This window comes from Hoplias malabaricus, chromosome Y, assembly GCF_029633855.1.
Source record: "Hoplias malabaricus isolate fHopMal1 chromosome Y, fHopMal1.hap1, whole genome shotgun sequence".
Classification (NCBI taxonomy): domain Eukaryota; kingdom Metazoa; phylum Chordata; class Actinopteri; order Characiformes; family Erythrinidae; genus Hoplias; species Hoplias malabaricus.
In genome coordinates this window covers 50745864-50762274 of record NC_089820.1, presented here as the reverse complement: position 1 = coordinate 50762274, position 16411 = coordinate 50745864, and the positions used below count along the sequence as shown (strand labels likewise).

General features: G+C 40.2%; 1 protein-coding gene across 2 annotated transcripts in view; it reads left to right on the top strand.

Annotated features, from left to right (window-relative positions):
* The window catches only part of LOC136678980 (growth arrest-specific protein 2-like), a 32975-nt gene that overhangs the window by 5803 nt on the left and 10761 nt on the right, over positions 1 to 16411 (top strand). The window contains exons 2-6 of one of the 2 annotated variants that reach the window (XM_066657202.1): positions 4142 to 4309; positions 9589 to 9698; positions 10947 to 11088; positions 15716 to 15779; positions 16088 to 16283. In XM_066657202.1, the coding sequence (XP_066513299.1) occupies positions 4165 to 4309; positions 9589 to 9698; positions 10947 to 11088; positions 15716 to 15779; positions 16088 to 16283 (657 nt within the window). In that variant the 5' untranslated portion in view covers positions 4142 to 4164. Of the gene's footprint in view, positions 1 to 4141; positions 4310 to 9588; positions 9699 to 10946; positions 11089 to 15715; positions 15780 to 15850; positions 16284 to 16411 lie in introns of both variants that reach the window. The other variant, XM_066657201.1, reaches the window with a different exon arrangement.

The window sequence follows — 16411 nt, the reverse complement described above, 5'->3', positions numbered from 1 at the left end:
AACTTAAGGCCAGTGATGTTTACAGATAAAAGCCAGTGCACTTTTTGGAGCTGTTTCTTTGGCAGTGGTGCATGAAAATAAGTGTGTAATTGTGGTGAGGATCAAAGCACAGATGCTGCTTTAGGAATGCTTTAGGATTTTATATAGCTATTCTGTGCTCTTGTGTGCTTTCAGTCCACTGTTGTTTACTCAGCCGTGTTGTTGCAGGATTGCCCCTATCTTTCTGCTTACGGGGAGAGGAAAAATAACCTGTCTGGGCCTTGTTTAGACGGTGGAACTCTCAAGAAGTTGTGGGTGACCCTTATGTAGAACCACTTCTAAGGTGAAAAGTTAATCACTTGTCCTTGTTGTAAAAATGCGATCAACTGGCCCATTGTACCTCCCTTCCTCGTGTAAATCCCTTCATCTGTATGCTTTCCTTACCACAGCTCCTGCTCCTTTAAGGCTTTAAGAAAATAAATGGTGGCTTGCTATTTTGCTGCTGTACCTCTCTGGGCCTGTTTGGATGGCTCACATCTGCCCCGCAGGTGTCTGCTCTCTTTCCTCTTCCGAGGAGAGTTGCCGCAGTTACGAGAAGCGGGAAGCATGTTGCTACATGTGTTAAGACCCCACTGATGAATAGCTGTCTGAGTATGGGGGGAAAGTATGGCATTGGTTGCTAGGGATTGGCATAAGCCAGAGCCATTAAATCCTCCCTTTATACAATAGGCAGTCTTAGCAGGTATATGTCTGTGGCTGCTTTTTGATTGTGTTTCTGTTCTTTCTTTGCTTTCAGTGCAGAGAGTTAGTGCATGTATTTGTTTCAGTCCAAGAATAATATGATTAATGCAACAAGAAGATTGTTTGTTCTGCCTGGAATAGGGTGATCTGGGCCAATACCCAGGATCCAGTCCAATGCTGAATGTCTAGTCACTGTGTAACCCTACTGGCAATGTGGGGGTGAGAAGGGGCTATGTGCACCCACCACCTGCAGTGTGTGTTGCAGTGCCCTTTGGAAACAGGATGGGACAGTAAGGGCCCATGGCAGCATGACCCATTACAATGGAACCTGACTCTTGGCACAGGGAAGATAACCTCACTGAGAGTAGATGAGCTGGAGCTGGTGCAGGAGATTGAGAGATATGAGCTTGATATCATGAGGCTTACCTCTACACACAGTGTGGGCTTTGGAACTAGACTCCTCAGAGGGGTATATTCTCTCTCCAGCTCAGGAGTTGCACAGGGTGAGAGGTGATGGGCAGGTGTGGGGATACTCACAAGTCTGTGGATGGCAGCCGTACAGTTAGTTTGTCCTAATCAGTGAAGGTCACCCTAATGAGACTTTGGTTTATAGAGTGGAAAACCTTGACGGTTGTATGTGCATATGCACCCAACACTAGGTCAGAGCGCTCAGCCGTCTTGTAGAATGTGCTGGAATCCTACAGAGGGTAATACACTGACTCCATTGTGTTTTTTGGTGAATTCACTGTTAGTGTTGGCAGTTTGTCAACCTTGTTCCAAAGGTCAATGACTGGTTGTGTGGTGATGTCTTCTGAACTGAGACCATATGTTTTGGACATTCAGGTAAAGACAGGGGCTGAGCCATCAACTGATCTCCATCTAGTGGTGAGTTGGATCAGATGGAGGGGAAAAATGACAGACAGACCTGGTAGGCTTAGACATATAGTGAGGGTTTGCTGGAAAGTCTCTGTCCCGACTGATTTCAACTCTCACCTCTAAGAGAAATGTTCCCTCATTCCAGAGTCTGAATGGACCCTGTTGTGGAAGAGGCTGTATATAGCCGTGGGCAAAATCTTCTTGGTGCTTGTTACAGTGACAACCCAAAAATCTGGTGGTGGACAACAGTGGTGAGGGAAGCTGTCAAGTGGAAAAAGAGGCTTTTCAAGCTTTGCTGACTTGAGGAATTCCTAATTCATACAAAAATGATTGCTATTGCAGAAGCAAAATCTATAGCATGGGAGGAGTTTGAAGAAGCTATAGAAATCGACTTCTGGTCAACCTCAAAGAGTTTCTGAAAACACTCTGACAGCTCAGGGGATGGAGGAGTGTGTGTGTGGGGGTGGGGGCATCCAAGCTCTGCTCAGCAAGGATGGTGAAACTCTGAACTCATCTGGGGGTATGGTCAGGAATTGGAAAGAGAAATCTGCTAAACATCTAAACTTAAAAGACTTTTGCACAGGATAGGGACACGGATATCTGTGGTGTTCAATTCCCCAAAAATGTTTATTTCATTTTTTGGCTGAAAACACTAAGATTGTTTGAAAGTCCCACAGTGGAAATACCCCATGATTTAATGAGATTCACCCAGAAATTCTGTGTGTATGATATCTCTAGGTGTGAGTTATGTTCACATTCAGCAGTATGTCAGATTTGTTCAATGTGAGGACATGGTAATCTCCCAGAAAAATAAAAAATGGCATGCTTCCTCCAGGTAAGGAGTTAGAACCAATCTCAAGCAAAGGAGTTTAAGTACCTCTGGGCCTTGTTCATGTGTGATTGTGAGGTGCAGCATCTGCCGGAACGTGCCCGCTGTACCAGCCCACAGCAGTAACTCAACTGTTGTCCCCACTCTCAGCCGTTGTCATGAGCTTTGGGTAATGACCTAAAGTTCAGGATTGCGGATACAACTGGCCAAAATGAGTTTTCTCTGATGGGTTGCTGGACATAATTTCCATGAACGTGTTGCTCCTTCATGTTGAGAGGTGCCAGTTCAGACATCTTATAAGGATGTCCCCTGGAGGACTTCCTTTGGAGGTCTACCAGACACAGCCACCATGGAGGAGGCCCGGGGGTAGTCTGAGCTTGTCTGGGAACTTCTAGGGATCCCCAGGAGGAGCTGGTAGGAGTTGCGTGGACGGAGATGCCTTGGCTTGTTTCTCTGCCCGTTGCCATCATGAGTCTGAAATGGGACTAAGAGGAAAACGATGAGATGAGAGGAGAGGAGATGACACAACATGAGATTAAATGAGATGAGATGAGATGAGACAAAATCTAGTCAGGTCTAAATCATAACATTGGCTTCGTGACAAAAGTGGGGCTATACTGCTTTATGATGAACACATGGATACGGATGGTTCTTTAACTTTGTTCATATATTTATGCTTTTGGCTGCTGTCAGTGTACTGAACTTTGTAATATATTTTTACAGGAGGGAAACTATATGTGAGTATTTCTTTTGGAGCAGCCTTTTTCTAACCTCTGAGGTTTTTCCACTTCAGGCAAATATCTTTTGTCTCAAGCTCATTTTTATACAAAACCCCAGTGTAGAAACTATTCTTTGCTAATGTTAAATGTATTATGCGTCATACAGTCAGCATGTTTAGATCCTATATACCAAAGTTTTCACCTGTCAGCCCATAGTTCTGTAAAGTGCAGTCACTGGAGCAGTGCTGCATCATTACAGCTGCTCTAAACCAAACTATGGTTTGATTTGACAGTAGTCCATAGAGAAAGTCAGAGCATATTTCCACAACCCCAGCCAAGAACAAGCTCCATTCAGTCCTGTTCCAAGGGCAGGGTTTGTTTGTCAGCTCTTTACATCAGCACTTTTTGCACTGTATAAGTAGCATACCGACATGATGCACAGCCCAGTTAAAGTTCTCTAAATAAATACAGTATACCCTGGTTTTATGAACTTGCTAAAGCATGCACAGTAAATAATGGACAAATGTCTTCAATAAAACCTGTGAAACTTTGCCTGAGCGTATTTTTATATTTTATGTTATATTTCCAGTCAGAGAAAAATTTTTTAAATGAATATCTATAAAACACACCTGTGAATTTAAGATGCACTCATTGACATAGACATTTAGTTGTACATACGCATGATATAAAAAGCAGAAACTAAGAAACACAATGGGAAACTCTGGAGCAGTGGCACATGAGCTTACTGTTACAGTACAGTGCCAACTGTTCACTAGAAAGGAAAAAAGCTCCCAGCACTAAGATGTGGAGTGAAGTGATGAAGCTTCACCCACTACCTTTGTTAAGGAATTGGCTGCTGGAATTCAAATGAATCCACAACAGTAGCAGATTTCAGTGTATGTATGTGATCATCATCATATTCTTTTCCATAGAATCCATGTCAGCGCTGTGTCTGTAAATGCATATGCCTTTAATTAATGTTCCCCTTTGTGGTCAGTTCTAGCTGTACACTGGGGCATAATGAATGGGCTCTGGAGTCCGCGGCGGGAGCCTGGGCCTGACCTTTCTTGTCTGCAGCAGTACAACGAGTGGCTGACCTGCAGACATGAAGCCAGCCTGCTGCCCATGAAGGAGGACCTCGCATTCTGGCTCCACACCATCCTAGGTATGAATTAAGAACTGTGAGTGTGTGCAGGTTGGTGGAATTCAACCTTCTGTGCCTTCTGTTCCTTGTCTATGTGGTCAGTCACCTGCATTTATAAAGAGAACTCTGCATAACCTGTGCTTCGAGCTTGAATGCGAATTTGGATTCTGCAGATGTGTGCTTATGGTTGCAAATGTGCTAAGAAAGTCATACAAATGAAGCAAATGGTGCCTCTGAAGGTCAAGCTCAGCAGGGGCATAATGCTGAAATATGTGTAGGAACATGCATGTTTGTATAGAGCAGATGTTCATAGTGATGACTGATAATTTAGGGTCATTTGGGCTAGGTGAAGTCATCTGTGTATAATGCTTTCAATTGTACTGTGCTAATGTTTCAATACATAAAGGAAAGTGCAAATACAATTTAATATGGTTGTTTACCAGCAATTTTTATGTTATAGCCAAACCCCTCTGACTGAATATTTAGTGAATTGCATGATTACACGTACAAATTACAGGCAGTGTTTACTAGCTACAATCAATCAATCAATCAATCAATCAATCAACACTCAAATTTTCTGTATATAGCACTTTTCACAACAGAAAGTCATTACAAAGCAGCTTCACAGATTTCCAGGTCCAAGCCTCCTATGAGCAAGCCAAGGGCAACAGTGGCAAAGAAAAATGCTCTCAGTGCATAAGGAAGAAACCTTGGAAGGAACCAAGACTCATACGGGGGAACTCATCCTCCTCTGGTCAAAAACTGAGAGCACAACAAATAGCAAAACATAAGTAAAAGTGAACTTGTCCCACCATGACCCTAAACTGGATTAGCAGTTACAGACAATGAATGAATGAGAGTGATAATGATTTATAGGTAATACAGTGAGATAATGATTTATAGGTAATAACAGTAAGATAATGAGTTATAGGTAATAACAGCGAGATAATGAGTTATAGGTAATAATAGCGAGATAATGAGTTTCATAGGTAATAACAGCGAGATAATGAGTTATAGGTAATAACAGCGAGATAATGAGTTATAGGTAATAACAGCAAGATAATGAGTTATAGGTAATAATAGTGAGATAATGAGTTATAGGTAATAACAGCGAGATAATGAGTTATAGGTAATAACAGCGAGATAATGAGATATAGGTAATAACAGCGAGATAATGAGATATAGGTAATATCAGTGAGATAATGAGTTATAGGTAATAACAGCGAGATAATGAGTTATAGGTAATAACAGTGAGATAATGAGATATAGGTAATAACAGCGAATTAATGAGTTATAGGTAATAACAGTGAGATTAATGAGATATAGGTAATAACAGCGAATTAATGAGTTATAGGTAATAACAGCGAGATAATGAGTTATAGGTAATAACAGCGAGATAATGAGATATAGATAACAACAGCGAGATAATGAGATATAGGTAATAACAGCGAGATAATGAGATATAAGTAATAAGAGCGAGATAATGAGATATAGATAACAACAGCGACATAATGAGATATAGGTAATAGCAGCGAGATAATGAGATATAGGTAATAACAGCGAGATAATGAGATATAGGTAATACAGCGAGATAGTGAGTTATAGGTAATAACAGCGAGATAATGAGTTATAGGTAACAACAGTGAGATAATGAGTTATAGGTAATAACAGCGAGATAATGAGTTATAGGTAATAACAGCGAGATAATGAGTTATAGGTAATAACAGTGAGTTAATGAGTTATAGGTAACAACAGTGAGATAATGAGATATAGGTAATAACAGCGAGATAATAAGATATAGGTAATAACAGCGAGATAATGAGTTATAGGTAATAGTGAGATAATGAGTTATAGGTAATAACAGTGAGATAATGAGATATAGGTAATAACAGCGAGATAATGAGATATAGGTAATAACAGCGAGATGATGAGTTATAGGTAATAACAGTGAGATAATGAGTTATAGGTAATAACAGCGAGATAATGAGTTATAGGTAACAACAGTGAGATAATGAGATATAGGTAATAACAGCGAGATAATGAGATATAGGTAATAACAGCGAGATAATGAGTTATAGGTAATACCAGCGAGATAATGAGTATAGGTAATACCAGTGAGATAATGAGATATAGGTAATGCCAGCGAAATAATGAGATATAGGTAATAACAGCGAGATAATGAGATATAGGTAATACCAGCGAGATAATGAGATATAGGTAATAACAGCGAGATAATGAGATATAGATAACAACAGTGAGATAATGAGATATAGGTAATAACAGTGAGATAATGAGTAATAGGTAATAACAGTGAGATAATGAGATATAGGTATAACAGCGAGATAATGAGTAATAGGTAATAACAGTGAGATAATGAGATATAGGTAATAACAGCGAGATAATGAGATATAGGTAATAACAGTGAGATAATGAGATATAGGTAACAACAGCGAGATAATGAGATATAGGTAATAACAGTGAGATAATGAGATATAGGTACTAACAGCGAGATATGAGTTATAGGTAATAAACAGTGAGATAATGAGATATAGGTAATTAACAGCGAGATAATGAGTTATAGGTAACAACAGCGAGATAATGAGATATAGGAATAACAGCGAGATAATGAGATATAGTAACAACAGTGAAATAATGAGATATAGGTAATAACAGCGAGATAATGAGTAAGTAGTAATAACAGCGAGATAATGAGATATAGGTAATAACAGCGAGATAATGAGTAATAAGTAATAACAGCGAGATAATGAGATATAGGTAATAACAGTGAGATAATGAGATATAGGTAATAACAGTGAGATAATGAGATATAGGTAATGTGAAAGTAAAATATTCGTGATGAACATACGTAAGGAAGCAGAGGTGGTAAGTGATTTTGTGGGAGAGTAAAAGCACTGCAGAGTACATTCAGGTTAAAACAGCATCCAACTGATTTGTGGCAGCTGCCATGGGCTGCTCTACCTTGCTGCCACTTGCTGACTCTGTGCAGGTTATTCTCCACCAATTGTAGAAATTACATATATTAAAAAAACACTTCCCTCAAACTGTGCAAATTGTAGGATATACTTGCTAATGTCGTTTTGGAAAGTGTTCAGCTGTGCACCATACAGACTCTTGGGCATTAATGTTTAACTATGCAAAAAGTGTTAAAAAGCCACATAAACATTAAAAAAGTTACTCCCTTAACCTATATCAGATGATGAGGAATAATAGGTGTTTTCAAAGAAACGCGATAATGTGAATTCCCTAAATTCACTACACTTAGGATCAATGGAAAGACATCTGCTGGTATTCTAAAAGTGGAGCTTGCTTTCAGGAATAAACCAGGACATGTCACGGCCTGTACTGGTCTGGAGGCTTTGACATGAGGAGAGGTGAAATGCTGAGGGAGTCAGAAGGAGACAGAAGAGTCAGATGGGAACAGACCGGCTGAGAATTCAGGTGATGTTATCAGGCGTATTCTTACTGGCCACTTTACTAAAACACTTTATCTTGCTGTAACTCTTTGTAGATGTGTCGTTTAGGCCCATCTAGGATGCATTTACCATATGTGGTCTTATTCAAAATCTTAATGCATTGATTTGGGAACTGTGAACCATCAGGACACTCAAAAAACAAATGAAGAATTTCCCTCAGATTGTATGAGGTACCCCGGAAAACCCAATGGTAGCAGAGGAAAGTGTATTTTACACAGGCAAATGGTATAGTAATGTCCCATAATCCACTGTTATATAGATAAAATGTAATTATGCCCCATTGATGGGCAGGATACCATGCATTGTACAACTATAAAGTAAGCACACCTGATAAAAAGAGGTACAAGCAATGTTAACATATTAGATGAGAGTATTTCCATATTAATTATTCAAACTCTCCAGGTTTCCATGCAGTGCTCAGATGCAACATAACAAAGGTTCATTCGCTCTCGCACAGACACACACCATTGTAATATCTCCCTCCTCTACATGCTTTTCCTGTTCCTGGATGATCTCACGGTGCCGGCCATGACCATGTGGAGAGAGTAGACCGCAGGAGAGCACTTAGCTTCATTAGTTTTATCTCTGGGGTAGGCGGCTAACAACCATCCGCTGTCACCCGGTACATTGGCTTCTCTGTTCAGGGCTGGTTTTGTTGTGGTTTCCCTCCTCCTGTTCTTTCTCAAGACCTCCTCCTTCTTTTCTTCACTCTTCCCTCTCGTCCACTGCCGCTTAGTTACAATGTGCATGCATTTAACACCCAGGCACTGGAATGCAACAGCAGGCACATGTGAACTCAGAGAAGGGGGGGAGTGGGAGGGATGCTAGCAGTTAGTGTACTTAGAGGATGTTTCTGAGCACCTGTGAGTTGCCCCAGGCACAGGAAGACTGTTGCTTTTGGTAAAGAAAGGAGTGGGAGAGGAGGAGTACAGGAGGGAAGGATTTATAGTGAAGAAAAACAACCACTGGGAAGGTTTTTACAGTACCTCACACTGAGCAAACAGCCTTATGTACAAATGTACACACTCCAACCAATAATGGCTGTGCAAAAGAAAATAATAAATGTATAATCATTTTCTATTTGGTTCTTTATAATAAGAACGGTGAACTGGAGGATGATCTCATTCAGTAGAAAAGACCCTTCAAATCCTTATACATTACCTTTCATTAAAAAATGCCCTTTTAGAGACTTTGTTTTATTGTAATTTATCCTTGACATGTTGAATGTTTGGGGCTTTTTACACACTCGCTATTGAAAATGCTGATTTAAAGAACCCTTGAAAAGGTCTCGAACCATGGTCCTCCATCTGGCACTACTCCAAAGAGTTCAGCCCTTTTTTTTAAGAGTGTAGGCCTACGTTAAGGATCCACACTTTGCCTATTCAAAGTACTATTTGTTTCTTTTCACCGCTGGCCCATCCCAATGCTATAGTATCTGTTCCAAACACACCCCTTAAAGCTAAATCAACAAATCATAATTCCATATTTGCTAGTGCTGACCATGAGAAAAGAAAAGGTTGGAGACATTGTGGAGGTCGGAGCAAGTTTATGCAACACGGAAATGACGTGAGTTTGCAGGGTATGTATAGGGCTGAGGGGAGGAGTTTGGACGTGGTCTTACTCCCAAAATTATGTTATTACTTCACTTCTATAAGGCATTTAACGATTTGGAAATATCTGTCAAATATTTCTGAAAAAATCTATAGTTATGTGAGAACATTTCCAACATTGCTTTATGCTGGCATGAGATCAAAGCTCTGTTAGTGACCAATCATTGACATCATTTCTGTGGCCTTTTTTCTTCAGGGGTGAATATAACAGCAGAGAACTTCATGGACGTTCTGGAGACTGGAGTTGTTCTCTGCCAGCTGGCTGAAGAGCTGCAGGAGAGGATGGTTCTAGCCAACAATGGCAAGGTGCTTAAAAACCCTACATGGATGGATGGATGGATGGAGGGATGAATGGTTGTTTGTTTGGTTAGTTAGCTGGATGGATGCATGCATAGCTGGATGACGAAATGATCAGGTAGATGACTGGAGAGCAATAAAACAATGTAGACTCAAATATAATAAAGACAATTCAATTCACACTATAAGTTAATGAACAAAAAGACATAAACCACAGCTACACAGAAGCCTGTACTTTAATACTCTGAACAAAAAGACTGGTTTGTAGAATGTGATATAAGCCTGGAAGCCTGAGTATAAATTTCTCCCCAGGTATTACTTTAAATCTGCTGCTCTGAATGCAATATGGGTGGTTTACTTTCATTGGCATGGTCTGAGGTGTGAGAATATATAAATAGAAAATTGAAGCCTATATAACTGGCCTCTTTCGCTCTCTCTCTCTCTCTCTCTCTCTCTCTCTGTCTCTCTCTCTCTCTCTTTCTCTCTCTCACTCTCTCTCTCTCTCTCTCTCTCTCTCTGTCTCTCTCTCTCTCTCTTTCTCTCTCTCACTCTCTCTCTCTCTCTCTCTCTCTCTGTCTCTCTCTCTCTCTCTTTCGCTCTCTCTCTCTCTCTTTCTCTCTCTCTATCTCTCTCTCTTTCTCTCTCTCTCTTTCTCTCTCTCTCTCTCTTTCCCTCTCTCTCTCTCTCTCTCTCTCTCTCTCTCTCTCACCCCTCTCACCCCCACATTGAGCTGTTATTTCTCGAAGTGTGTTATTTAAAGATTCTGGAATCCAACCATGGAAGCACTGTGTACTGAAGAATACAGAGAATGAAACATCCCTGGCAGGATTTATCTTGCATCTTAGAAGCCATCTGTGTGCCATTCACTGTCTGCTTTGTCACCAGGGTCTCATCCTTTATCTCTATCTGTCTCTCTTTATTCTCTTCTGTTTACTTGTAAGAAAAACAACACTTGACAGCTATCCACTTCAATCCTTCATAGCTTTATAGTCGTAAATATTTATTATTCAACAACTTATTTAATATTTGCAAGGTGTTATAGAAAGTAATGATTTTAGGACCATTTTAAATATGCTATTGATATAGTTTTTTTACATTCTTATTCAGTGGTTATTTATTTGTTAGAAAGTGCCTACGTAAATAATCCACAAATAAAATGTATATAAATATAGTCCCTCAATCAAGATATGTATATTAAATATTACTATAAGATTACTAACCCTGTCTTATTGTTTTCTTCATGTTCATGTTCTTCAGTCCTTTGTCAGGCGTGTGATTCGCTGGAGAGAGGATGCTGCCCCTGGTTCCTTTTTTGCTCGAGACAACACGGCCAACTTCCTGTACTGGTGTCGAAAAATTGGAGTGGACAAGTCCCATCTGTTTGAGTCAGAAGATTTGGGTGAGTGAGTGATTACAGATGTATCATTGTGTGAGTTATAGCAAAGTCCTTAGGAAAGTCTGTCCACACTGCAGCCAACCTGTTAATGAGTTAAGGGTTAACCCGTTATCTCTTCACATGGGGGGTGCCCTATAAACACAAACTAATGTCTACAGTAAATGCACGTTTAAAACCACTGGTTAAAAAAAACCCATATATTTTGGGGTGTTTTACAGAAGAAAGATAGATAGGTAACATTACTGAAGTCAATTATTACCAGTGATATTATCAATAGCAGTCTGGATTTCTCATTCACTATTTCCCAGTGGCCCTATAACTTCATGTTGGTGATGGCAGTGAGCACAAAGCAAAACAATGCAAAAAAAAAACCAACTGATGAGTCTGAGCACTATAGATTATTCCACAACAAATTATTAAATAATCTGGAACGTTCCTTCAGTACTAATATCAGCCTCCCTCTGACTAGTGTATGAGCCGTGTTCCTTTGAAGAAGGTAAAGAGCAGGTAAATACAGGTAACCATAACTTTGTTGCCCACAGCCAGATAATCTCTGATTAATATTTTCATTTCCACAGTAAATTCAGCCAAAACATACATTTAGATAGTGATTTGCTGCGCAGTGTCAGAAACAGCAAATCAGCAAATGAGTTCTGAAAAAACTGTGTTATGAATTAGGCACAAACTATAATTTGCACAAAGTTAGTTTATGGTCCATAAACATTCATCACTTCTTGGTTCATCGGTCTTGGTTTTCCCCAAAGACACACACACCAGACTTATCCTTGATTACTGGGTTCTCACTTTCCAGTCATTAGTGTGAAATTATGGACCTATTCCTAAGCCTTTTTTTAATTAAACATGATTTAAATAATAAATTAGTCCTTGATGGTTTAGTTGGTATGAACTCAGTGGAACTTAGGGTTCGATTTATAGCATTAACAGCAAACTCGTAACAAATGAATACCTCTTAAATGATGTTCTGGTTTTGTTTGTTGGCCGTGTAATGTTTTGTGGTGATTATAAATACTGTGCTTGATTTTTTTCTAAGTACAGTGGAACCTCTACTAATGAATGCCTCTACTAACAAACTTTCCAAGATACGAACCGGGCATTTGAATATTTTTTGCTTCCACCAACGAACCATGACTCTAGAAACTAACCCGAGCCTCTGCTGAGTCGACGGCTGGAAATGGCCACTGACCCCAATAGACAAGTTTCCCAGTGCGCCCAGACTGGAGTGAGCGTTTAAGATTAGCAAATTGTAGCTTTAGCAATTTAGCATTAGTGTAAATAGCACACATCGAAATTCATGCTAAGTTAAGCCGTATCTACGCTTCGTCTCCCTACATTCACCCACCCACCCCCACCTCCCGTCATCCAGCCAGTGCCTGTGTTACTCCTCCAGCCAGTCGTCACGTCTTCAAGGTAGCGATGTGTAACCACTTAAAACTTTTTTATTTCTGTTTCCACTGTATTTCTTTTTTATTTTTAGTAACGCTACATGTATTTTTTTTTTACTAATTTGAGAGTGTTATAAACATATATCAGTCCAAAAAGGGTGACTTTCGGGGTGGGGGCTGGAACACATTAATTGCTTTTCCATAATTTTAAATGGGGAAAATTGACACAAGAAACGAACTTTTCCCCTTACGAACCGGGTCACAGAACGGATCAAGTTTGTAGGTAGAGGTTCCACTGTACATGTCTGAAATGTGTGTTTGTGCTATTTTTGGCTTCATAATGTTGTAGCCACCGTAACAGGCTTGCAGTTTTTGCAGGAAATGCACCTTCATTCGTTCATTCATTCATTGTCTGTAACTGCTTATCCCTGGAGGGGGCGCCAGTCCTTCACAGGGCAACACACACACACACACACACACATTCACTCACACATCCACACCTACGGACACTTTTTTTGAGTCACCAATCCACCTACCAATGTGTGTTTTTGGGAGGGAACCTGAGCTCCCGGAGGAAACCCACGCTGACACAGGGAGAACACATCAAACTCCTCACAGACAGTCACCCGGAGTGGGACTTGGACTAGTTGTAAATCTAGTTGTAAATGTAATTATAATAGTATTGACTAAAATATGTGCTCATCTGGAATAGTAAAGAAATGGTTAAATTGTAGTTGGTATGAGTTGCAATTATTAACAAAAACTTGAATTCATTGTAGTTACACTGAACTGGACCAAGTGTCTTTGGTAATTAATTAATTGGCAACATGAAAAAGCACAGTTCTAGTTCTCTGCTGCTAAAAAAGTCCAGAAAATCTCTCTCTCTCTCTCTCTCTCCCTCTCTCTCTCTCTCTCTCTCTCTCTCTCTCTCTCTGTATGAAGTCTTTGGGGAGTAGCACTGAATGGCAGTGCAGTATCAATATCTCACTGCCTGACCCCCCCAGCCCCTGCTGTCACTGTATTTGTCTGATGAAAAATGGAGAGAAAGACAGAAAACAAAGAGGAGAGAGGACTGTGCTGCTAGGTCAACAGGAAAAGGGAAGGTTCTGAATCAGACAAAGAAGAAGAAGAGAGACTTGAAATGGATAAAGAAAAGAGCTGATGTTCCAGTCCCACTGTTTTCATTTGGTGCCAAAGAAATATGGAGATAACAATCAAATCAAATATAGAATGTTGAGAAGAGAAGAAATTCCAGAAGTAAACTGGATCATTTTTATATATTAGACTAAGATCTTCACTAAAATGTACACATATTGTAGTTGATGGTTCATAGTTCTGCACCTTCAGTACATTCACATACTGTATTTCACTATACAGTGTTTATGGCCACTTTATTCCAGTGTGAATGTGTTGGTTTAACTTTTTCCAAATCTCTCCTCGTGGCAGTCCACATTATTTGAGGTTATCGTCCAATACCTAGTTTTAGTGGTTAATAATGATTTTAAATAATGTGCTGTTGGTTTAACAAATTCATGCGATCAGGGAGAATCTGAACAAAACATTGTTCTTCAAACTCACTCTCACCTACTACTTTATAGAATAATAATTTTTCTTTTATTTCTTGTTTGTTTTATATTATGATTTGTTTGTATGGGCGGCACGGTGGTGCAGCAGGTAGTGTCGCAGTCACACAGCTCCAGGGGCCTGGAGGTTGTGGGTTCGATTCCCGCTCCGGGTGACTGTCTGTGAGGAGTTGGTGTGTTCTCCCAGTGTCCGCGTGGGTTTCCTCCGGGTGCTCCGGTTTCCTACCACAGTCCAAAAACACATGTTGATTGGTGACTCAAAAGTGACTGTAGGTGTGTGTCTGTGTTGCCCTGTGAAGGTCTGGTGCCCCCTCCAGGGTCTATTCCCAGTAAATCCAGGTAGGCTCTGGACCCACCGTGACCCTGAATTGGATAAGCACTTACAGATAATGAATGACTGAATGAATGTATTTACTGGGATTGTGTATAACTTTATACAAACACCACACTCACCGAGGAGGCATTAGTTTAAATATATATCATTATCTTAGGTGCCTAAGACTTCTGCACAGTACTGTACATAAAACAATGTGCAGATATAATCACCAGTGCACTTAAATAAATGTTTGTGCATGACCTTGGCCAAGGTAATCAGTTTTCTGAAGATTTTTCCCAGCCAGCACTATCATAACTTTATCTGCTATGCTTGGTATATCGTTGTCATTTTTTGTTTTGGATTCTGAAGAACTCCTGCCTTCATTATAGCCTCATTTAATCAGAAATCACTTGTCAGTGAAAGAAAAACTATTAGCTTCTGATGTTCTAAATGATGCATTCAGGACAAGTTTCAACACAGTTCAGAACAAACTACAGTTAACTTTTCTCTGGAAATCACCTTTTGCTTGCACAACAATGTTATTCAAATAAACGCTGCCCTGTTTGTTTTGTATGTGGGTTGCAAAGCCTCAAAAAACTAGGTCAGGAAAAAGCACAGGTATCTTTTAATCAGTTTGAGCATTTGAAAGACTGCGGATGATTAGAGTCGCAAAACACTCGGCAGTCCTCAGCTTGTTCTGCGCCTCAGGGAATCGGCAACGTCTTAGAGACAAGCTGCTTTTCTTCATTTTGTGTATTTTGTGTCTTATCACCTTGGGTTTCTTCGGCTGCCATTGATTGTCAGTTATTGAGGCTGTCCATTGTAAGTGTGTTATGGGTTTTGGTTAGTTATTTTTAGTGTGCTTTTGTTTCGTGTGATTATATTTAGTCAAGTCATACGGAAGATTTCAAACTGAATATTGCACCGACCAATGTGTCTGTCATTCAAACCAAAACATTCAACAAAGCAAAACATTGTGTCGCTTTAAATAAGAGTAGGTTTATGAATGTTTATAGGAGATAATATGGTCATAAACACATTTAAAATCATTAATAAGCAGTTATAACACATTAATAAGACATATATATGTGAAGCAATACTTTACAAATGATAAGCCCACATTCATCTATAGAGTTACAGCTCAGCTCTGGGTATTGATCTCACTTTGGCATCTCCATCGGTCAGCATTTTACCTGTCAGCTTAATCACAAAATCCAATTTAAATTGATCAGAAACTACAGGTCACTACTGGCCTTTTTATGCATGTGTTATAACTGCTAACTACAGCATTATATGCTTTACAACTGCCATTTTGCATGTTCTCTCAGTTCTTCATAGGCATCCACGCGATGTGTGCTTGTGTCTCATGCAGCTCGGGAGAATCGCCTCAAAGTAAGAGCACTTTGTCTGTAAAATCACTTCAGTGTGCCTTGTGCTTTATACTGAATGAGCATCTCTCATAGGTATGGAATTGATGCCCCAGGACTTGTCAAACTGGAGAGAGAGATTGAAAAAGAGGATGGATCTTTCTCTCCGGCTATGCTCTTTGCCTCACCACTACCCTCTCCTTCTTCTCCTCCTCTTATCTTCCCTCCTGCTCCATCACCACCTCTTCCTTCTTCTCCTTCTCCTGTTCCTGTCTGCATCTCTCCATCCACTCCACCTGCCTTTTCTCCTACATCTCCCTCTCCGGTCCCCAGCCCTTCCCCTCCTCCTACCCCACCTACCGAGCCTGTCTCTAAACCTGAGCCTGTTGCTGAGCCTGAGCCTGAGCCTGAGCCTGAACCTGAGCCTAAGCCGAAACCTCCCTCACCCACCAAAGCACTCACAACCACCTCACGCCGCCTCAGCAAATCCAAAGAGAAGCCGAGCACTGACAACCTGCTGGACGACATTGTGAGTTGAAATCAATACAAACCTATTCATTATTTCTAATAAAAAGAGTTGGACGAACAGTAGATACCAGAGTAAAGTAAAGATCAGTTATACACTGAGTCATAACATTATGGCCATCCCCTTGTTTC